The sequence below is a fragment of the Anoplopoma fimbria genome, chromosome 5 (assembly GCF_027596085.1).
Source record: "Anoplopoma fimbria isolate UVic2021 breed Golden Eagle Sablefish chromosome 5, Afim_UVic_2022, whole genome shotgun sequence".
Lineage (NCBI taxonomy): Eukaryota > Metazoa > Chordata > Actinopteri > Perciformes > Anoplopomatidae > Anoplopoma > Anoplopoma fimbria.
Genome location: NC_072453.1, coordinates 13,338,716 through 13,362,855, shown reverse-complemented (window position 1 = coordinate 13,362,855; position 24,140 = coordinate 13,338,716). Strand labels below are relative to the sequence as shown.

The 24,140-nt window shown below is 41.0% G+C and overlaps 1 protein-coding gene across 1 annotated transcript in view; it reads left to right on the top strand.

Annotated features, from left to right (window-relative positions):
- Positions 1 to 24,053, top strand: part of LOC129091229 (potassium voltage-gated channel subfamily H member 4-like) — a 33,941-nt gene extending 9,888 nt beyond the window's left edge. Inside the window, exons 3-16 of the mRNA XM_054598768.1 lie at positions 551 to 682; positions 1,168 to 1,292; positions 8,782 to 9,022; positions 10,256 to 10,413; positions 10,824 to 11,025; positions 12,166 to 12,360; positions 12,915 to 13,114; positions 13,402 to 13,651; positions 13,744 to 13,958; positions 18,415 to 18,453; positions 19,298 to 19,677; positions 20,951 to 21,042; positions 21,906 to 21,982; positions 22,980 to 24,053. Of these exons, the coding sequence (XP_054454743.1) occupies positions 551 to 682; positions 1,168 to 1,292; positions 8,782 to 9,022; positions 10,256 to 10,413; positions 10,824 to 11,025; positions 12,166 to 12,360; positions 12,915 to 13,114; positions 13,402 to 13,651; positions 13,744 to 13,958; positions 18,415 to 18,453; positions 19,298 to 19,677; positions 20,951 to 21,042; positions 21,906 to 21,982; positions 22,980 to 24,053 (3,380 nt within the window). The remainder of the gene's footprint in view (positions 1 to 550; positions 683 to 1,167; positions 1,293 to 8,781; positions 9,023 to 10,255; positions 10,414 to 10,823; positions 11,026 to 12,165; positions 12,361 to 12,914; positions 13,115 to 13,401; positions 13,652 to 13,743; positions 13,959 to 18,414; positions 18,454 to 19,297; positions 19,678 to 20,950; positions 21,043 to 21,905; positions 21,983 to 22,979) is intronic.
- Positions 24,054 to 24,140: the final 87 nt, after the last annotated feature.

Sequence of the window (24,140 nt, the reverse complement as noted above, 5' to 3'; positions counted from 1 at the left end):
GTACTAATAGTAAATGTACTTAGTTACATTGGACCACTGGCACCTGCTGCTTGCAAGCACAAAACACAAAATAGCTTCTCGTGTTGTGTATATACACCCACAGCTTCTTGCTAAAACACCAGCATCTACACTGTTTTCTTTCTCTATCCTTGTCTAAAAAACACACACACACACACACTGGGGACAGCATATTAGATGTGAAACATCTGTTTGGCAGAGCACAGTTTCTGCAGAGTTGCTAATGAGCATACAGGTCGTACAGATCTATGATTCTCCTTCCCTGCCGACTTGTTATAACCAACCCTCTGACTTTCTCTATGGCCACAATCCTCCCGAACATGATCCAAATCTAATTGGAGGTATATTTTTAGAAAAGGCTATGCCATACTTGACAAGTATCAAGGGCTCAGGCATGGTGAGAGCTGACATGACACGGGAAAATCCCAGGCCTTGGCACCAAGAACTGAAGTAATTAAGGAGATGCAACACATTTACACTGGATGTGTCTGTGTCTTCATTCACTAAATAAAGATTTCTGATTCTGTTCCAGGTGTGGCCTTCTGGTGTTTTCTAGACATCGTGCCCATAAAGAATGAGAAAGGCGAAATGGTCCTCTTCCTCTTCTCATTCAAGGACATCACTGACACCTATGGAAGGGGCCACCACAACAGCAAGAAGGAGGGTAGGTTACAAGACCTGCTTACAAAAAAGGAATATACTGCCTTTATTTGCTTAGTTTGAGCAAGATTTACGAGCAGGTCACACTCCCAGCCTCCAGCTTTCATTTTCTCCGCACGCTATTGTTCATCACTGTCACATGCTGCCCTGCAGTTTTTGTTTAGGCTGGCATTCGCTCAGACAATGTTTTTTTTGCAATGGGGAGTTTGATTTGGGCGGTGGTGTGTCTTCAAGTGGAACCTGGACACAGTCTGTTGAAAATATCAAGCAGTATGCCAGGGGAAATCTTTTTTGTTCTGATGCAATCCAATCAAAGTAAAGTACATGTCAATGGTTGTGTTGTGTTTCTAACTTGTGTGACAGGAAAGAATATTTAGCATGAAATCCTGACAGTTTGGGCTTTAAGCGACACATTATTCTCCTCAGGTGTTCTTTGGCATCTTGTGATCTAATTGACATGTGCTGATCTGAGCGTTTGTGTGACAGAAGACAAGAGGCGCAGGAGGAAGAGCAGCTCTCACTTCGTCGAGGCTAGGAAGCGTGGACGCACCATGTTCTACCAGCTGACCAGCCAGTTCTCACGGGGAGGCAAAAGAGAAGTCAACCTGCGCGGCGTGAGTACTTTTACCACTCTCACACACTTCCTGATTGGCTGTGATGGTATTTTTTATGTGTGCCCTGACATTACCCAGACGTGCAACACCCTCAATCTTGAACTTGAATTATTAATGTTAATATCCAAAAGATTCATTTATAGGAAGACAATATGATAGAAGTCTTGACCCAGATTCCCGGAGTGTGGCTTATCTCTGCAAAACTCATCAAGTGGGTTTTGTACTTTAAGTCTACTGCATGATTTTAATCTTGCTTCTGCTGTATTTTATTTGCATGGAAGCTGTTGTTTGGTGGCTTTAAAATGGACAAATAGCAAGGTCACGGGGGCAGCGGTGGTTGCTGGGAGGCACAATATGGTTGTCACTGATGATGAGGTGTTGCTGGTCATAGGTGAAGCTGGATGCGTCATAATCATCACTTTTTCTGTGAGGCTGTCTTTGCAAGACAACACATTGGCAGTAGGAGTCCTGTGATGTAGGTTTACTCTTACAGTAGGTTCAGTGAGACTGCTGTGTCTAATGCTCTTATACATTATCATATATATGTACAACTTGTAGGCTCATATAGATCTCAACCCATTTCAGATAAGTGTGTCATTTTGCCGGTGCAATTGTTTGCCTTTCAAGTGTGTGTGTGTGTGTGTGTGTGTGTGTGTGTGTGTGTGTGTGTGTGTGTGTGTGTGTGTGTGTGTGTGTGTGTGTGTGTGTGTGTGTGTGTGTGTGTGTGTGTGTGTGTGTGTGTGTGTGTGTGTGTGTGTGTGTGTTTGTGTGTTTGAAGTACCTTATGAGGTACGTTGTTGTGTTGAAATAGACCCTAACTATGGTCTGTTTCATCGGCACTTGTCTTATTTCTACAGAACAAACCTTTTTAGACTTTGAATAATAAAGTCGCACTACACTCCGGGCAAATGTCATGAGAACGAGCTCCTGTTTTGCTGTCAGTAAGCAAACAGGAGCGGTTTTTCTAGCGGAGCGCCATTTTGAGATAATCCCGCTTCCTCCCTGCAGAGGCTCAATTTCCAACTGGGTCTGTACTCAAACCTGTCCTTTACAATGTGGCGTTTCATCCCAGGGGGCTAAAAGCAATTCAGAACATTTCAGGGGTAAATTAAAATGTTGAATAAAAAAAATAAAAATTAAAACCTCTGAGACATGCATGATTCAAGTGGCTATTATTAACATTTGAAAATGAAAAAAAGGCTGTTAGGTATATTTAAAGAGATTCATTCACCCTTTTAGGTGCCTGGAGCCCTCTAACTGATAATGGTAACGGTAATGGTAACGGTAATGGTAATGGTAATGGTAATGGTAATGGTATGCCCCTTACATGACACCAAATTTTGAGCTTCCCTTCCCTGGTACACTTATGACTAAAATCTACAAACATGGGATATGAATCTCACATGAAATTTGGCTTTTGGACACTTATCATTCAAACACATTGTAATTTTTCAGTGACGGGTCATGTGTTTGCCAACACCAGATTTGTTATAGACTATCAACTGAAAAGGAAAAAAACAAGAAAGAAAGGGGGTCAAGTCAGTATTAAGAAAAGAAGGCATTTCATTTCTAATTTGATTTATATTAGAAGATAAACGACATTTAACTGTTATTAGGGGCCCAAAGGACATGACATTTGCTTTATACTGTAGATATTTAAATTACTAGTGCTGACAGTCGATAAATTGGTAGGTCAACTGACAAGAATAGGTTAATGAATAATTCATTAAGCAACGTCAAACATTGTCTTATGGTACACTAAGTCTGAGGATTTGATGCTTCTCTCCATTTTATATCATTGTAAAAAAAAGAATCTCGGTTTTTGAATGATGGTCAATCAAACCCAGCAATTTGAAAAGGTCACCTTGAGCTCTGGGAAAATGGAATTTCCGTTTATTTCACTGTTTTGTGACATTTTATAGACCCAATAATTAAAATAATTAAAGAAACAAAAGCTCTGCTGCTGTTTTCAAAACCAGACCTGCAGTCGTCTTCATGGAAATCAAGGTGCTACACCTCTCTTCTGTTTGCCAAACCTCCTGCTGCATTGCTTCAAATCCCAGATACTTACAGATGGCACTGTTCACATACACACACTTTTTCTAATAGTGCACACACATGCACTTCCATAAAAGCATTCACACATATTCAACAGACAGTAAATGATGGCTGCAGACAAACATACGGTAAAACAACATAACATTCAGAATCATATGTACAATATTTATCATTCAGATTTTATTCCAACACTCTCGGCACGAGACGGTATTTTCACACCAACACAGTCTCTCTCTCTGTCTCACACGTCAAGATATACAAAATGTTGGGATATTAAATTCAACAAACAGAGTGTTTGATGTGTTCCCAGCCTACTCTCTGGTGTCTCATTCTCTCTCATTTTCACACATTCACACACTCTGAACTATTCTCCACTGCTACCACTGGGCCAATTGCCATTTTAAAGAGTTGATTAATTTTATTTATGCATTCTCACAAGGGGACAAAAAGCAAGCAGAAGAACAAACTATAACTCACAATTTGACATAAAAATCATACTGCAATTAGACAAGAATGTAAAGTAGCACAGTTAACACAGCATGATCAAGATTCTGCATTTTAACAACAAAACAAACAAACTTTTAAAACTTTTTAGCCCTAGTCTTAGTTGCGTTCCATGCAGACGAAAAAGACAGCACTTTAACCTTAGGGACTGATAATATCATATGTGCAACTGTAAACAGTAAGCAGACATTCAGAACAAGCCTGTGATAATATTCATATCAAAAAAAGACGGCAACCTGTGTGTTTTTGGATGAAGACAAAAAAACATTGGCCGGATAGAATAGAAATCAGATCTATTTCTGCAAGGTATTGTTTTGTTTTTCTGCATCTTTGACCGCTCATTTGACCCTGTCTTGTGATCAGTGACTTTGGAAAACCTTGTCTTGCAGACCTGCCACCAGTATTAAACAGATGCACGGCAGTTTGCATTAGAATGAGATTAAACGTGTAAGTGTTTGCTTTCTTGTGTGCATGGACTTTCCTCCAATCTTACCCTTGCGTTATGTCTCATTTTTATATTTATATATCTCTGCTAAGTTCATGTTGCATCATACATATCAGTGAGTATTGATTAGGAACTACATTCACAAGTTGTTTCATGATATGGTATCACAAGCAACTATCCTAAAACAGACAATTTACATGTGTCTAGGCACATACTATACACGATTTCACTGAAGTGTTTCTTCAGGTTCTTTTAAGGTAGTACATTTAATTTCATACTTTAATATCAATTCTGAGTGAAAATGCTGCTGCTAAAAGGTAAATAATAAGAAAGAAGCAGGGGAATCCCAAAACATATTGTTTTATATTGAATTCATCGTCACAGTAGTGTTTAACTATAAAGTTGATCAATCATATCTGGAAAGAAAACTTGAAAATAAACGTGAGACATACGATAAAAACAACGCAGTTTACAATTGTAATCGTTTGAGAATCGTTCTAGAATCGAGATCATTGCGGACGCGTGTGGACGCTGCATGCAGTAACCATAGCAAGAAAACACTACTATTAATAATAACAAACCTCACTTAACAATAACGCTAAATTTAATTCGCTACAAAAAAAATAAAAAAAATGGACATGGAAATGGCTATGGAACGGTGGCTTCGGATGCAGTCTATGCTTAAGGTAAGTAAGCATATAACTCCATATAATACTTTATATAGTTTAACTATGGAAAAAAAGATTTACTTGGAAAAAAAACGTTGTTGGAAATGAAAAAGAGTTGACATAAAGTCTGTTTCTGTATCTTTATCTTTATCTCTCATCTCCATCCCTTCCCTCAGTTCCCCCTATTTTTAGCTTTACACCCTCCTTTATCTCTGACTCTGTTATCTCTCTCTCTCTCTCTCTCTCTCTCTCTCTCTCCATCTGTCACTGACCTCATCTCCTTTTGGCTTCATCCCTCTCTTTCCCCTTATTTATGTCACTCTGCTTTTGAATGATCTGTCACGCTTCCTCTTTCTTTCCTGCTTGCTCAGATATGGTAACCTAACCCTCCATCCTCCAGCCTTCTTGTATGTTCCTGTGTGTTCTGTTCGTTAATAGCTTACAGCCCAGAGGGAGATGCTGCTCTCAATTGGATATATACAGTCCATTATTAGTTAATAAAATATACATAGCAGACCACATGACCACATGACAATAATAACATGACAATAAAAACCTGTGCAATACATTACACATTACACTGTGCAATAATAGTTAAAAAAGTTAAAAATAGTTAAAATAGTTGTTGTTTTTTTCTCTGTCTGTAAATATAATATTTCAGTTATTGTTGTTTTTTCTACTGTTTTTTTTTTATTGCTTATTTATAATACTTGTTTTATTTTATTTTTATTTTTCATTTTTTATTTTTTATTTTTAGCTTGTCTTCTTCTACTATGTCTCTTGTGTGCACTTTACTCTATGCTGTTGTAAGTCTGCAAATTTCCCCGCTGCGGGACTAATAAAGGATTATCTTATCTTATCTTATCTTATATTAAATGACCAAACAATTCACATTAGCTCCTCATCAACCTATGATGTTTACACAAGAATGCATCATTAATAATAACCATGGAAAGGACCTTATTTCTGCATAATGACTATTTTACCATCGATACTCTGATTATACAACTGAGTTGTTGAATGCAGGACTTTAACTTGTAATAAAGTATTTTTACGTTGTGGGTTTGCTACTTTAAGTTAAGTAATGGCTCAAACTACTTCTTCCACCACTGCCATCCTCCTACTCTGACTATCACTATATTTTTACCATTATGTTTTCATTCTTCTCTGTCTGTCTCCACCTCCATCTTTCTCTAGCTTTGTCCCTCTGTCTGTTTCTCTAGCAGTTAGCTAACAATGTCTTCGTCTGCCTCCACACCACAACGAGCTCCTCTGACGAGATCTCTTTTTAGCCCTTCAGCCTGCCAGGCAAGGAGGAAAACGGGAAGCTATCCTTTTGCTGGAAGATACATAGACACATGCAGATATTTTTAGATCAGAGCTCCACCATAAAAAATAGAATGAGAGCCAGGGGGTGGTAAGAAAATGCTTAAAGTATCAATGAATACAAATGGAAATCTGTTAATTGATTTCAAAAGTTTCACATTTCCACTGCTCTTTGTGTACCTTTTTTTTGTTTAGACTGCAGAGGTTGCATACTTAATAAATGGTCTACCACACACTAAATTGCCTCCCCAGAAACATGTTCAGCTTGAGTTTTTCTTTGCCTGAAGGCTCTTTACCAAACGCAAACACTGAGATGTGGTTTTGTCCGTTCTGGCAGTTTTGATGCCGTCAGCCCATGAGTGTATTATTCACTGTAAGTGCTTCAGACTTGATTTTAAGCGCTTCCCAGGGGAGAACCACTATTGCCTCTTTTCACTTTAATACACTTGTCAAAGAGCGAGAGAGAGAGAGAGAATCTGGAGGCATTTTTAAGTTACGATTCAAATACTTTTTTGGCTGACTGTGAAATACAGAGCTCATATTTTGTGTCCATAGCTTGTACTATTACTTTCTTTTCTTAATGTCAGACAGCAAATGTTGCTCTTTTGTCTCTTGCTGTAACACAATTTATTAAAGGAGAGGAAATTTAAGATTGTATTGCAAAGTGTAGTATGTGTAGTGAACATACAATCATATAATAATTAAATAACTAAGCAGAGACAATTGTTGAGTGTGTGGTATCTTCTAACTTGCGGGCTTGTGGTTATTTTACAGTTTTTATTGTGTTGTACTCCCATTGCATTGTTGGTTTAAAAAAAAAAAGTTGGCCTAAATTGTATTTTGGGGTATAAATTAGAGGCTGGTGATCCTCTGCAATAGTCTAGATTATGTACTCGATGGTGTGCTTGATTCAAATGGAAAGCCATGTGTGTATCCTCCTCTCCCCCATCAAGGACATGCTTTTATCAGTGCTGAAGCCCAAAGCATACTGGGAGATGTAGTTGGAACAGTAAGATCTGAGCTACAGCCTGAGTTAATGAAGTGCAAAGACCAGCTGTAGCTATGTAACATGCAGTCCCATGTGTCCTCAAAGTGTTGGGCTTTTTTTTTTTTTAATCATTGGGCTCACTGCCTCAAATGCCAAAGGTCAGGTGGCGCACTGTAAGGCAAATTAAAAACAACAGTCCAGCTTTTGCTGACTTTGCTTGAACTATCATTAAAGTGGACACAGCTGTTGATGACAGTAGGTCAGCATGGTCCTTCTAGATTTCGCACTGTGATTTTATTGATTGACATGATTATTATGTTATGATGAATCACGTAGGTTTTGACCAGAAATAATCCAGTGTCAAGCAGCCATCATTAATACAGTTCTTTAAAGTTGTTTCCCTTTTAACAATTTGGACATTTTTGTCATTTAGTCATAATGACTGAATTTGATGAGCTTTCCTTTCCTTTGTTCGTACAGTAGAGTGTGTCATTGTTCTCTAGCATTTCTCTTCCTTTTTGAAGGCTGTCCATAGTCTCCCAATTACTTTCAAATAGTCAGTGTATTCCCCACAAGTCAGCTTCAGAGCCCTCGCAAGCCTCCGTTTTGGCTCAACCACACTTGTTTGTGAAGTGGCCTGTTTGTTCTTGAGTGGATTACTTCTCATTTATTTCTCTCTATCCTTCTCACCACTGTTAAAGGTAAAAGCTTCTCCTCCTGTCTACTAAATGGTTAAGGCTATTAAGTGCCAAGTGCATGGCCCCATTTGGAGAACTGCACTCTCATTATGTGCCGAATGGATTCCCCCACCTCATCAGCAATAGCAATTGACGCTTTCTGCAATTGGATTTTCTCAATAAAAAATTAAATGAGTGGAATGAAAAGGCATGACTTTCAAAAATAAAAGCAGATGACGCCCATTGTAGCGTACCAACCTGATACTTAAAGCACCTACGGCATTTGGAGGGATAAAGTCAAGCCAAGGCCAAGTCATGTATGAGATCATCACATGTCATTGTTGGTAATAAGTTTCCCCTTCACTGACCACAGTCCTGTCATGTCTGTCATTTAGTGTTATTACTGCACAGCCATTTAAAGGTTTTATCACTGTCTATAATGAGGCTGTCATGAATAGATAACCAGCAGCATTACCATATCTGTTTCACTTGAGTTGCCTAGTGTACTGAATCATCGGCGGTCAGATCACATGAGAGGGTGTTGACATTTATATTGTCTGTTTCTGCAAAATCTTGGCACAGCATTGTCCATCTGATTACCATTTATTTCCATAGCACTCCACCTCGTGACCATCTGGTTATCAAGTTATTCATTTATGCAGTTTCTCTGATGCACTTGGGTGTTTTGTATATCTTTCAATGTAAACTTGAAAATGAAGAGGCTATTTGTGTGTGACCGGTGTATACTGTATACACATATATGTATATGACTGTGTATGTATTCTTACCAAGATATGTTTGGACTTCTACACTTCTCTTACAGGGCATGATTGACAAGCCTTCAATACCGGAGTACAAGGTGGCAGCGGTGCAGAAGTCACGCTTCATTCTGCTCCACTACAGCGTCTCTAAAGCCCTGTGGGACTGGCTCATTCTGCTGGCCACCTTCTATGTGGCTGTCACCGTGCCCTACAACGTCAGCTTCACGCCGTATGATGACACCGTCACAGCTGAGCGCTCCACCATTGTCTGCGACATTGTGGTGGAAATGCTCTTTATTATTGGTGAGTGTTGAAAAATAAGACACGGCTCCCTGATTTTACCCTGAAGCTCAACTAATCAAAATTGTTGTTTGACCCCCATCGAGCCAATTCTTTCCATTTATTTTGAGGGTCACGTTTAGTCAAAGCAAGTCATGCTGAACCCGCATAATCTTAACCATACTTAGTCCTTTGAATTTCTTTTCAGAAGATTTTAATTTAACATCGGTTCATTTTCTTGCTACTCTTGTCACCTATGGCAACGAGGCAACAAGAGCAACAGAGATATCCTTTTCCCCTGAAAGTACCCATAGTCCCAGGCAACCTGGGTTTTGTTCCTGGGTCTCTCCCAGGAACTACTGGTTTATCTCCAAAGGGAATCACCCAAGGGAAGAATTGAGGTGGCTGAACCTCAACAGGCTCCACTTAGTGTAGATGAACAGTGGTTTAATCTAGAGCTCATGTCTGAGTCCCTCTACTTGGCAAAAAGAGGGAGGCCACCAGCCATTCTAGGGAGAAACTTTTGTTTATTGTAATTTGACATTTGAAGTAATGTCATTGATAGATTACAGGTAAAAAATGTGGAAGCTGCCTTATACAGTACAGCACCCAAACTAAGGCCTGCTATCCAAACACATTCAGGGAATATGGTACATTGGACAGGAGGTGTCCACTGTTTTTAATTTAGATGAATTTTGCAATCAACACTGGTCTGCACATTGCTGTGTGTGCCAATTTTTTTATCATCATCTTACCTTTTAGCTTCTCATAACTGAGATTTGTATTAAGTGATGAGCCAACAGTTCTGCGAATATCAACAGCTTGGATGACAGATGACGTTTTTTAACATCAAACCATAAACCCAGAGTTCACATGTTATGTGTTCTTGCCACATTCGTACATTCTGACATTCTGATGAGAACTGTCTTGCAAACGTACTGGTCCATATGGATGCATTAAAACAATGACTTAAATTGGAGCACTACCCATTCTATACTTTAAAAAGTGTTAATGACAAACATGGTGTGGTCTTAAGTATATATCACATACAAGTGAACCACTGGGATTTAAACTGAGCTTGTGATCTTTCACCTTTTCCCATCTCTCCTCACTGTATACAATGTGTTTATCATTTTATCTGTAAAAAAAAATACATACACATGTGACCTCTTCCATTGTAACAAATATGAATATGACAATACTGTCTTAACGTCACTGGGGGGGAAAAATATAACCTTCAACCTTTTGTATTTGCAGACATAATCTTAAACTTCCGCACCACCTATGTGAGCCAGTCAGGGCAGGTGGTGTATGAGTCACGCTCCATTTGCATTCATTACGCCACCAGCTGGTTCTTTGTGGACCTGATGGCTGCCCTGCCCTTTGACCTACTGTACGCCTTCAACATCACAGTGGTGAGTGCAACTGGACAATAATCTGTTAAACTGTCATTTTCTTTTTCTGCTGACATGCAGTAAATGGATTACTTAAAATAAATGAATAAACTCATGATGAATAAAAAAATATCCTTGAAATGTTTAGCCTCTGAAATGCACTACCCTTCATTCCACATGGCTGCTATTTTTTGCTGCCTGCCTGCCTGTGTGTCTAGTCCAACCTATATAGTGAATTCTACACAAGATAAAATCATTTGTTTGAGCAAAAACAAGTCGCAGCATGTTCAAGCTGTGATATTCAGCTGTGTATATGCTGTATATGTACAGCCACAGTGTGTTTCCAGATTCAACACAAAACTAATAGACTCACTGTATCTCTCCCTTTCTCTCTCACTATGCCCCCCCCAAAACGTGCTTCTCCTCTTCAGACCTCCCTTGTCCACCTGCTTAAAACAGTACGCCTGTTGCGCCTCCTTCGTCTACTTCAGAAGCTGGATCGCTATTCCCAGTACAGCGCCATGGTGCTGACCTTGCTTATGTCTGTGTTTGCCCTGCTGGCACACTGGATGGCCTGCATCTGGTACATGATTGGACGTAAAGAGATAGAGGCCAATGAGACCTGGGACATTGGTGAGTCTGACTGAGGCCTTGCTGTGCAACAGAGGAAGCTGTTGAAGTGTGAAGGTCAGGTTTGGTGTTTCATTCAGCAAGAGTGAGAAAACGATATATCCTTTTTTCTGTGAAGGATAAATTAAGTAATAGTTCCAACTGATTTTTACCCCACTGTGCCTTCTACAGCAAAACAAATCCAATATATCATATTCCAAGCGCTCAATTCATAACTTAATAATAGTGCTGACTATCCAGACTTGTTTCACTTACCATAGGTGCAAAATTCCAACAAATAAGACTAGATTCGCTTTTGTTTTGTCCCATTAAGCTATAAATAGGCATCACTCACCTATTGGGGTGTCTAGCTCTGCTCAGTGGTGACATGGTGGTGAACACCATACTCTGGCGCTCTAATGAGGACTGTCTGAAACCAGAACAAAAGCTGATAAAAAAAAACGACTGGTAGGAAGCAGCACAGTAATTGTTTGTCCCACTGTTTGTAAATGATTCAACATAGAGACCATAATCACAAACTAAAAGGCTTTTCTAGTCTATAAATTATCAGGGGAATATCTAAGCACTTGTCTTATTTTTAACACAATTGCCTGCGTCAGATCAACGAGCATAACCATGCTTAGTTTTCTCTTACTTTCGAAGTGACTACAGCCAAGTCTAATCCTACAGTTTGACACCCATATGTTATTTCTTTAAACAAACAGAAACAGAAACACGCATACTGTGACATGCTGTAGGCTACAGCAAAATTAGACATCTGGCCCAGTCTGCTTTGCAACTTGTATGTTTGTGTTTCTAATTGTGTATGTGTTTGGACATACAGTTGTAGCAGTATATTCTGTCTTTAGGGAGGTTAGGTCATACCTATTAATTAACAGTTGGTGTTTTTTATCTCTTGAGGAGCCAATCTAATTCTGCTCTGTCCCTCACTGACATGCCAGCCTCCTGAAACTGCTGAAAATCTCTGTCAGACACACAGAGACACAAACACTTTTTGCACTTCTGTCTCTCCGAGACCAGGTATTGCAGTACCATACTGCCACTACCATCAGTCTCATAGCCGACAGAAGAAGCTCAGACATAATGATAACATGAACCATAACCCTTGAACATTGTTTGCTCGGGCTCTACTTTCTCATTCAGGGTGGCTTCATGAGCTGGGCAAACGTCTGGAGACGCCTTACATCAACAGCACGGTGGGCGGCCCGTCAGTGCGCAGCTCCTACGTCGCTGCCCTTTACTTTACCCTCAGCAGCCTGACCAGTGTGGGCTTCGGCAATGTCTGTGCCAACACCGATGCTGAGAAGATATTCTCCATCTGCACCATGCTCATCGGCGGTATGTCTGACACCAGGGTTCACTCTCCCTCCGGCGTCCTGGCACGCCAGTGCTGGAGATTCAGCAGGAACTGGGTTTGATGGTTTGGCTGGCCTTTTAAACAGAGCTTGTTGCCATCTTTATATACCAATAAACAGATTATTTTAGCTGAGGTGGCAATTATTGGTTCAACAATCCAGAAGGTAATATTATTATTATATTATTGTGTTGCAGATTTTTTTTTAACACTGATATACAGAAAGCTGTAAATTACTCTGCCTCTTGTGTGGATTAATAAGCAAATAAACAATTAAAAGTGTAGATAGAGGTAGTAGTCAATATGAAATTAGATTTTTAATTGGAAGCAGGAAAAGTGTTTGAAAGGAGTGAAAAGTAAAAGTAACTTAAGTTAATTAACTTGTATTGTGATTCAACCCATTCAAACTAATTGGCCATAAGAAACCGCTTTCCAAATAAAATGTCAGATTGTACTATTTTTATGTAGCAATACAACTATTCAGTTATATACCAAAATAAATGGTCTTGTGTGCTTTTTCTTTCCGTCTCTCACACAGCGCTGATGCACGCCCTGGTCTTTGGTAACGTGACGGCCATCATTCAGCGTATGTACTCCCGGCGCTCTCTCTATCACACACGCATAACGGACCTGAAGGACTTCATCCGTGTCCACCGACTGCCCCAGCAGATCAAACAGCGCATGCTGGAGTACTTCCAGACCACATGGTCTGTCAACAATGGTATAGATGCCAACGAGGTAGGAGTCCCTTTCATTGTTGTTGTCATGTTATACTTTTGTACAAGCTGCTGTTTGCCCTCAGGAAACCTCAGGGTCATGTTTAGATGGGATTTGTGCACTGCATCTGTTCTCCAAACCATTCACAACCCTTTACAGCTGAAATTGTTCATGATCATTCACAACCCACGGCCACCTGTACACCAACAATTAACATCCTATTGAAATTCAAAAGAGGCTAACTGGTGGCAACTTTCCCGAATTACCAATGAGTGTCACACCTTATTGCGTCTGTCACACATCCCCAGCTCCTGCACGACTTCCCTGATGAGCTGCGGGCCGACATCGCCATGCATCTGAATAAGGACATCCTCCAGCTGCCGGTCTTTAAGGGCGCCAGTCGTGGCTGCCTGCGCTCGCTCTCCCTCCATATAAAAACCTCTTTCTGTGTCCCTGGGGAGTACCTCATCCGTCAGGGCGACGCGTTGCATGCAAACTACTTTGTCTGCTCTGGGTCCCTGGAGGTGCTGAAAGACAGCATGGTGCTGGCAATATTAGGTTTGTATTGTGGCATTGACTGTCTTATCATCATGTTTAAGGTGTTGATGTAGAGGAGCAAGACTGTGAATATTTTGTGTTTTCTATTTTAGGAAAAGGGGACCTGATTGGGTCTGACCTGCCTGGAGCCGACCAGGTGATCAAGACCAACGCTGATGTTAAGGCGCTGACCTACTGTGACCTTCAGTATATCAATGTGCGCGGTCTGAGAGAGGTGCTGGAACTCTACCCTGAGTACGCCAGTGTGTTCACCTCTGACATCCACAACAACCTCACCTACAACCTGCGTGAGGGCAGCCAGGAGGAGGTACTAAATACACACTCACAAAAACAAAACTGGTGATCATCAAATGTATCATTAGGGTTCCCTTTTTAACGATTGTAAGCCTGTCTTTTCAACTCAATCCCTAATTTATACCTCTAATATATGACTAGAAAATTCAGAAATGTAACATTTAGTTTTATTGACCCCCCCAACACACACACACACACACACACACACACACACACACACACACACACACACACACACACACACACACACACACACAACACACAACAGACACACACACACATTGGGCTAATAGAATAGAGCAACAACATAACAGACAACACATTTGTGTGTGTCCCCCCCCCCAAAGGTGCCTTTGTTACTCTCCTTGACACTTGTTCCACCACAACGACCAAAGGGCTGTTCGTGGCTTGATTGTCACACCAATTACAATGCGTGGGTGCCACTGTCAGACAGTCGTATCGCTTCCCTGTTGCCACCCCAAAGCAAAGCCGGATGACATTACAGCCAGACACTGACCTCCTCTCAGTGCTGTCTGTTAACCCTCACAGTTATTTAAGACCATCCTCCATGGGTGGAGATAATGCACCTGTTGATGTTACACATGTAGCACGTGTTCTCAGGCATTGTTGTATATTCTGCGTACAGATGCATCTTTTAAACCCAGAAATTGAATAGTTTCCTTCATTACAGAAACAGTGTGACAAAGGTCAATGGCTTTTTTGCACGGCATTTTGTTGAAGCGTACAATCAAAACAAATGAATGCCAAGATTTCTTTGATGTGTGACTGACAAAGCTCCCCAAAGACTTTCCCAATGTCATCCATATTGTCAATCTCAGGCATTTTGTACTTGCTTCAAGCATTCCTCTTGGCTCCCACAGGCCTTTTACATTGTTTGAAGGTTTTCTTGCTCATTAGTTCATTCATTTTTTTTTTTTTTATTTTATTCATTTGGTTTTGGAATATGAACAGGACATCTGTGCTGGCCATGTTTATTATTGGATGTCTTTTTTCAGGCTGAGTGAAACTGTATTGATGAGGGTTTCAAAAAGAGAACTATTATTTTTGAGGGGGTTTCATCCCATAAAGAGAAATCCTAGATACCATTTGGCACCTTACAGAATCCATGTATATCCTACAGAAAAGCTCATTATTGGAGAAAAGGTATCACAAGACCAAGAATGCATGTGGTGTGGATAGAGGTGATGAATGTTTATACATTTTGAGAGTTCTCAGCGTCTTTAATTATGATTCAAGCAGGCTTCTCTGTGGCGTAGCTGATCACAAGCACTAGCTCTCCAACTCTGTCTCATGCCATCTGCTCAGAGTTTATGCTCAAGCACAAAGCCGGGGCTCCACCGCCCCCCCAGGGTGAAGGAGTGCTCAGCTACCTGGTCTAACTGCCAGGTTCCATAACTCCTGATACACGTACACAAACATATCTAGTAGTACTGGTCTCATCCAGATCCTCACGGTGGGTGTTTTGGGGTGGGAGATGTTGTATGATGGGAGGTCCACATTACACTCGAGAGATACTTGAGAATTGGTCATAGTGAAATACTGCCAAAGAAACAGATTGTAGGAATGCCTATTACAGTATAAGGTATCCAAAAGGGACTACTGTATCTTGTCAAAAAAAGGAAAAACCCCAGACTACCAGATGGAAAATGATTTTGTTTGATGATTTTTATTTTTGTCAACTCTATAATTAGCTTTAACTGATGTGGTGTCAATTCATTATTTTCATTAGGTTTTGTTAGAGAGAATGAAAGTTTACAGCTAGTTTTACTTAGCAAACTGCATACAGCAACAACAAAGTTTTTTAATACTATAAATTGATATTATTTTTCAAAGCAGCTATAATTGATATTTTATTATGTATGTATGTATTATTTAATGTATCAAATGACAATGTGAAAGGGTCGTTTATAGTGATGTAGCGATAGAGAATTGTCACCCTGATTTGCATCTCCCCTTACAGAACTTTATTGTGAGTTTCAGCTCACTGGTTTGCTGTCCAGCCACAACTTTACTGTGTACTGTACTTCTAAAAAACTTTGAAATAAGTCAACGTTGACAAAAAATGTACATCCATAATTTAAATAACGAAACAAACATATTTATTTTAAGCCCTGATGTTTTCATTAACCTTTCCTCCAATTTAAAAACTGTAATCTGTGAGAAAAAATCTTTCCTCTGAAGCGTAATTGAGAATGCATTTAGTTGTACAGGAACGTCATTTTGTAGTAGACAGGGTTTAGGCTGCGGGCAGCTGTTTCCAATGAAAAAACACTTTAAAAACACTGTGCACCTGCTCTACCTGCTCAGCACCAGACAGACACAGTTAGCCACTAGCAACTCAAAGGGTAATGACATGTCAATAGTGTGCTCACAGCTTGTTTTCGTTTTGCCCAAGTAGACAAAAAACAGTTATTGCAGGTTTAAGGACAGGTTAAATGATTTGGTATGATTGAAGACAGAGGAGCACGGCTTATGTCTTAAGGGAGGTGTATTTAGAGAGATATGGGATTCCTTTGCTGTCCTTGGCAGAGAGGGAAGGTCATTACACCACCAGGGAACCAGCACTGAGTCCCACTTTAATGACTATGTCGCCACAGGGAGAGTTAAGTAGTCAGTAGTCATGGAGTGTGAAGAACAAGCTGGTCGGTCAGGAGTTAGAGGGATGCTACCCCCTTTGGAGCCTCATGTGACAAACATGATAAAGGCAGCCACTGGTAGAAACATGTTTATGACATGTTGAAAAAGATAAAAATACAACCAGGAGTGGGCTGAAGGACTACACAGTCACAACAATTGTCCCGGGGCGACAGTATCATTTCAAGTCCATCCCTTCAGTACAATAGGTCATAGACATCTCCCCCTCTCACTCTGAGATATATCGGGATTAATTTACACTCCCTCAGCTGTCATGGGTCTGCAGTTAGGATTTTTTAACTGTTCTGGAAACATCAAATTTGTTCCAAAACCAGATCCCACGAAATGAGCTCCGGATTTAAAGCACAAGAGGCACATCATACAAAACATTGACACACTCTTGTGTCCATAAGCATGCTGTTCTGTAAGTAGGTCTGTTCTTTGCATGAGCAAACACCAGATAGCACTCTTGTGAGTGACAGGACAAAGTCCCTAAATTAAGCCCCTGCAAACCAATTTTGATATGTGGGACACTTGTGGCATCCTTGCCCCATTAATTGCTATTGATGTTCACTTAATGTCATTTGGCACCAATAATCCTGGCTGGCTAATTAATCATATTGCTCCATATTGCCCCAGGGTTAGTCTGCGTTATGAGGAGAATTTTTACTGCCTTGAATAGATTCACATATTTTCACATATCACCACCGTCTGAAGTGATGCAAAGACTCACAACTAATGTTATATTTTTGCTTTAACCTCCTTTTAGCGCAGAGGATTTTTAAACTCAGTATTGTGCTTCAATGAAGGATTAAATTTAATACGTTTCCTCAGTGAATTGCCTTCCTGCATCAAAGAGCATTACTGGCACTATGCTGGTGGAGCGATAGACTGTGGCTCGTGTTGTCACATTAAGCCATGTTGTCAGACGCACATTTTTCACACATGAAGGGAAGACTTCACACTACCACAGTTTCATTTGCCATCCAGCTGGTGATTATGCTAAATTGCTCGCAACGGTGAAAGACAAACTTTCACCGGAATTCCTCTGCAATCGAGTGTAGAGAAAGGATCGGTTACGTTATTTGACTTGTGTAGCAGGCTTTATCACTGGCAAAGGTCATTTAGATAGTTCTAAAAGGAAAAACAGTTCCATTGGAAAACGGTAGATAACAAATAAGAATTTTACACAGTCAATGCAAAGACAACACCACAATTACATTACAGTCATTTAGCAGACGCTTTTATCCAAAGCGACTTACAATCAGTAGTATATTACATATCATTCACCCATTCACACACTGATGACAGGCTACCATGCAAGGTGCCACCATCAGACTCTAACTAACATTCATGCAACATCCAACTTGGGGTTAAGTATCTTGCCCAAGGACACATCGACTGCCGAAGCCGGGTATCGAACCACCAACCCTCTGATTGGAGAACTACCTTGCTCTCCACTACGCCACAGCCGCCAATTAATTTAATATTCCCTGTGGAGTTTTTTTACCTCTACTTGTGCAAGGAGCTGCCCATGGAGCAAACTGTATTCCTCTGATCAACAGGTGGTGGTAACCTGCCAAGATATGCTGCAATGCGCCAATGCTGGATTTGAAATACTTAAAAAATCAGCTTTGCAACACGTTTTAAACATAACTTTTCTTTGCTAATAAGAAAATTCCACAGGGTACCTTTATTTTCTAATGTGTCATTACAAGGGTTAAGTTAAATGCTTGAAGGTTTGATAAAGAGGATTTTAAGTTGAATAAATGAATATGTTTTTAATCCCTGTTGCTTTCTTTTTGTTACTGAAGGGTCTCAGCAGATTTTCAAGGTCACCCAGGCTTCCCCACGTGAGTTCAAATGAAATGTTCTTCTTCTCTTAGGGCTGTTATTATTCCTTTTTCGGCCAGACACAGTTTCCTATAAGTTTAAGTTATAATAAATTCAGAAAGCCTGTTTTTGAATTGTCAAAGGTGCATTTGAGGCTAGCATATCAATTCCTGGCATGTCTAGTTTTTAAAGGTAAAACCCCCGTGTTTTTCTGGGACATACAGTACTTTACTGCTAGTGGGAGGTTTGTGGAAGGACTTCCCCTATAGGTTGAGACTCATTTGGAACAGAGAGAGCAGTTGAGTCCCTGGAGTTAGTTTGCTAACTGGGTCAGTAGCTCTCATAATGGGAAACCTTATGAGCTACTTTTCTCACTATGCTTTTTGCCCCACCTTATTTTCCTAATATTTAGATACTGTTTACAGTGCTCACTTTGACTGCCAACTACTTCAATTTTATGTGAAACCAATTGTTTTTACTGTCAAGCACACAGTTATAGAGCTGCAGCAGCATTAGTATTATGTGATTAAAATATCATCAGCGCTATCTCATTACAATCTAAATAACACAATAATGGCTCTTTATCAGCAGCTTTGAAAATTAAAAGGCTTATTATGTGCCAGATTACTCATGAAATGATTTATGTATTGTATAGTGGCATTTTAAATGGGTCAAATTTTCTAACATGATTCCAATATCTTCAGTATTCATGTAATTATTACTCCACTATTTCTATATCTGTTTTCATATGCTCAAACACAACAACAAAGCATGCAGTTTTAGCATCAGTGCATCCCTTGGTAGTGAAAGCTCACATTACATGTAGAGTTATTAATCATGCATGTTGTATTTGTTGTTTTGCAGGAATCCAGGCTCCCCTCTATCGTGGAAACTAAGGGGAGTGACCCTGACGACTCCTTCCACCTCTCTCCAGCTACCCGCTCCCGTCGCAACCTCCTGCTTCCCAACTTCAGCAGCCCTGTTCGGCGTACCTCCCTGGGGAACCTCCTGGGGGATGAGTTGCGGCAATTCAACGCCCTGCGTCGCTGCCGTTCACCAAACCTGAACCGCGGCATCCACGGTCAGAGCTCTTCCCCTCAGCCCCCGTCCAAAAAAGAGCACAGCTCCCCTAAAGCCACCACAGCCTCAACCTCGGCCCAGGGGGAGTCGGGGGCCGAGAAAAGGCCTTCAAAGCTGCTTATCCCAACCGTCACCTGCTTTGGACCCCCCGATCTTAGTCCCAGGTAGCTTGAAAGCTATCACATTTTTATTTTCAAAACATAAGTCTAAATTAAAATTATTTTTTGCATGTTGGTAGCTCATTGACCAGAATAGAAAAAAAATAGAAACGCCCCTTTAATGTAATGCAATAGAATGTAATGTTATAACAAAATGCTATAAGTGCTAAATGTCAATGAACTAAAATGTCTTGTTTATTTGGACTCCACACTGTTTTTTGTCTTCTGATTCAGTTTGATTGTACAGTTTGAGCCTGTTCATTGTGGTGGTGCTAAATTGCTTTTCATTATATTGAATTTATTCATTATATTATATTTCTTATAATTTCCCCCTTCAATAATACACTGTAGAGTACACAATACACTTTTCTAAAGCAGTTCAACACAACAACACCTCAAACTATAGTCTCAAAAGTATCTTACAGTAGATTAAACACATGTCAACAGCAAATAACAAGCTTCACCAAGGCAGAATTTGTTCAAACAGTTGTATTAGATTACATGACAGCGAGACAGGGATTTCAATATTTATTATTTATTATTTTATGAGATACAGAGAACTATCATAGTGACATGAGTAGTAACTTTCATAGTGACACAAGTAGCAACAAGCTAGTGTCATTTGTACTTCTTAAACACAATACCTCAAGAGGCTGAAATTCATTCATTCATTTTCAAGAATCCAAAACTTGTGTCCCCTTTCAAACTATTTTACAGTAGTTTACCTCATTAACAGCACCACTATACCATGTGTTATGCCTCTTTTTCTGTGTGTTTGTTATGTCTGTGTCACAGACATCTGACCAGATTGTGTAGACCACATTAAATCTATATATTCAACCTAGTTATGATCGACATAAGACATCTGGGATGATCAAAGTAAGGTGTTCGCTCTAACAGACACCTAAGGTCATGCCACAGGAACCGGCATCATCCACTTAATGTAAATGGAGTGTATTTGCATTGCATATTTCAGCAGATGTCACTGCATTTCATTACCAGAGCACTTTATCCTCCTGCCCCAACCATCTGTATTCATAATGTATCCCTAAGTCATCCAGTAAGTCCTAGATATGGGTAAGTGCTGGTTCAGAGAGCTCAGGTTTCCGCCCCTCCAGACTGGGCTCTTCTCCTCATGTTCGAAACCCACATGGTCCTCTGCCAGCAGCAGCTCTCATGCCACATTCCTTGGTCGTCGGCGGGCTCCGATGATAATTGAAAAAGCTCTACTGTTACATTAACTCCGGCTTCCCCTATCTCTCCGCCCCCTCCCTGCCAGGGTTGTAGACGGCATCGAAGACAATGGACACGCGTTCCACTTCAACGTGGAGCACAGCAGGCCCAAAGCCAGCACAGGAGGCAGCACCCAAGGTAAGCCAAACCACCTCCAGCTGCGAGGGTCACCCGGGTGCCAGATGGCTGGAGGTAAACCCAAGAGTTCAAACAGTGGATACGACAATGTTGCCCTGACTCCTTCTGGGGGAAATATGAGAGCGCAGAGGACTGAAATGACAGCCGGGTGTCCAGAGAGTCAGAGAACATGTTAAAGGGACAACAGAGGTCAAAGCAGTGTACAGATCATCTAACCTGAGCTTTATGCTGATAAGTGCTATCATCCTGGGATGAATATCACATTCAGTTCGGTTAAAGTCCAACTAATTTACTTGATTTTAACGAGTGCTCTGGCAACAGAGATGCACAACGTTACACAGTAGCATTCTTTGTACAGTACAGCTTCCTGAACACCAAACTGGGGTGGACGGTGAACCTGCTGATTTTGTTTTAGATGTTCTGGCCATCCTACAGCGCCTCCTGGAGGATTGCCTGCATTTTTTTAAAGCTTTTTTTTTTGTTTTTGCCTCATAGATTCCAAATAATTGCTGCTGGGCTCTGTCTACTGTTATACTGGTCTTGTCTAAAATCTTCCCAAAGCTTGTAAACCATTTCTTAAGATAATAGACATAAGAGTAGAAATATCATCATAGACAAGATTCAAAGCAATACCTCTATACCATACTGTCTATGCAGTAATTCACACTGCTGTTGTATAAGGGTTGCATACAATTAAACTGTACATATATGCGTGTATGTGTACTTACACATACTGTATCTGTAATTTTTCATCCTCTGGAGAAAGTTTTTCATTTTAATAAAGATAAACCCTCTGTTGGTGTGGCCGAGTTGTGTGCTGCTGAGTCAGCTACTTACTGTTTTTCTCCTACTCATATCTCTAGACTCCATACAAGCTAATTCAACTCTGCAGCTTGAGACAGAGGAGGTCAGACAGAGCATTAATCAACTCAACCAAAAGGTAAGGTACAACCTCTTATTCTAAAATAACATTGTTTGGACCAAAAATAATGTAGCCTCACAGATCCAAATTGTGTTATGTATCCCTCTCATCATCACATCTGTCATCTGTCTGTAAAGTATCTTGGAGACACTGGATATGAAATACAGGAAGCATTAATTAATTTTTGATTAGAGAATACAACTTGTTTGCTATTCTGACATTATAATATGAGTTCCTGTTTAGAAATGAATTTGCTTCTGTGCAGACCTACAAAATAAGCAGAAATCACAAGATTTTCTCACATTTCTGGCATCTCATCCAGTATCAGCCATGGTTGTACATTTACAGAGGGAAACATATAGTGAGATCAAGTAGACTCCATTTCTGCCTTGTATCTCATTCCCCCTGCGCTCTTCATTTTAATGTAAATAATGCTAAAGCGGGTGCAGCGAGATGATCCAGATGGGCCCAGGTAGGTGCTGTCTGAAGTCAATATCAATTAATCAGCAGGGGGCTTCTGCAATGCGGAGTGCTGACTCGACAATCTGAAAAAAAAAGTTGGATCACAACCTCCATCTACTCGTGGCCCTTCTCTGACCCCCTTTCCTTCTTGTTTCGCTACCGTATTCATAGTTTTCTGTCTACTTTCTTTCCTATTTTTCGCCCATTACCTCAGTCTCTGTCCCTCTGGATTTCACTGCTGCGTAAGAAATAATTTATTTTAGTCAAAGAGGGGATTAAAATGGTTTAGCTATCTTTAGGGAGGTCAGCAGAAAATGATATCGGGACAGGAATCTTATATTAGCCTCAAGTATAGAAAATGATTTATTTGTCACACTGTGCTGCGGACATAATTGGGCAAAACTGTGCTGTTGCTTTTCTATACTTTGAAGCTGTTCTGTACTTGTTTAGTATACCATGTTTGCTCAGTGTAATATATGAATATGCAAGGTCGGATAGAATATGCTCCAAATCTGTTAACGTCACTTCTAAACTGTGTGTACTGTCTACGCAGATGGGCACATTAAACCAGGAAGTATCTGACCTCACCAAGGACCTGCACCACATGATGCATCTCCTTCAGGCCCACATATCTGTGCAACACTACAAAGCCTCCCTCCCATCATACCCACATGGCATCCAAATGGGGTCCAGCCCATCTACGGTCCCCAACACTGGCACACCTTTCAACTTAGCTCCGACCTTTCACCCCAATAACGATCCTGGGATCCAGGAAGTCCTCAGCCTCTGTAATGTTGCACCTGCTGGCCACTGGAACTACAGTGGAGCTGCTGAAACCCAAACAGAGAGCCAGCACTGGCGTCGATACTCTAGCCCACCCGCCAACTCTTGTCTCCCCCTCTCTGTAAACTCTGCATCCAGGTTAGGCTCGTCTCACAGCTCTGAGAGCATGACCACACATCTGTGGACAAGCCCGTCTCCTCTCAGTGTCAACCCAGGCTTCCAGGGTGGAAGTCCAGGCTTCGCACCTCATGCTGGATATGAAGACTCTGACAACAGACTTCTCAGTGCTAGCCAGACCAACATCAGCCAGTCCCAGCCTACTTTGTGCCTGCAGCCTCCCATTGATAGTGATGAATACTCTTGCCTTTTGTCCGGTGCCCCTACAGGTATGTCCACACACAGCCTGCTGGACTCGTCGCCCAGTTCATACTCCCATCACTCCCTGCCTTCTGAGTCTGATCCTAACTTATCACAAGTCTCACATGAGGACATTCGTGTTCTGATATCCGCCCCAACATCCCATAATCTGATCCAGGACACCTCCCTCTTCCAAATCGAGGACTCCCACCCCTCGGTCCACCCTGTGTCTGCATCTCCACCCATGTTGCCAGGCCACCCTCTTGGATCCTCCCTGGATTCAGCCTCGCAGCACTCGGATGCTCTCGAGCCTGATCTTCCTCTGGGCGACCCATCTGCCATTGAACACACCAGTCTGGAGTGCCTACTGGGGAACGGGGGCTCCATGGAGAGCAGGGACAGTGAAAGCGCATCATCGCGAAGGTCCAGCATTGGTGTTCAGACTCAGAGCACAGAGCAGTCGTGGTGTATGGACCTCACTGATTAAACTGTTTCAGGGGTAGACTCACTGACATCCCTACGTCTGGGAAAAAATAGTTATGGACATGCAACTACTAACAGTGTTAAAGGGACC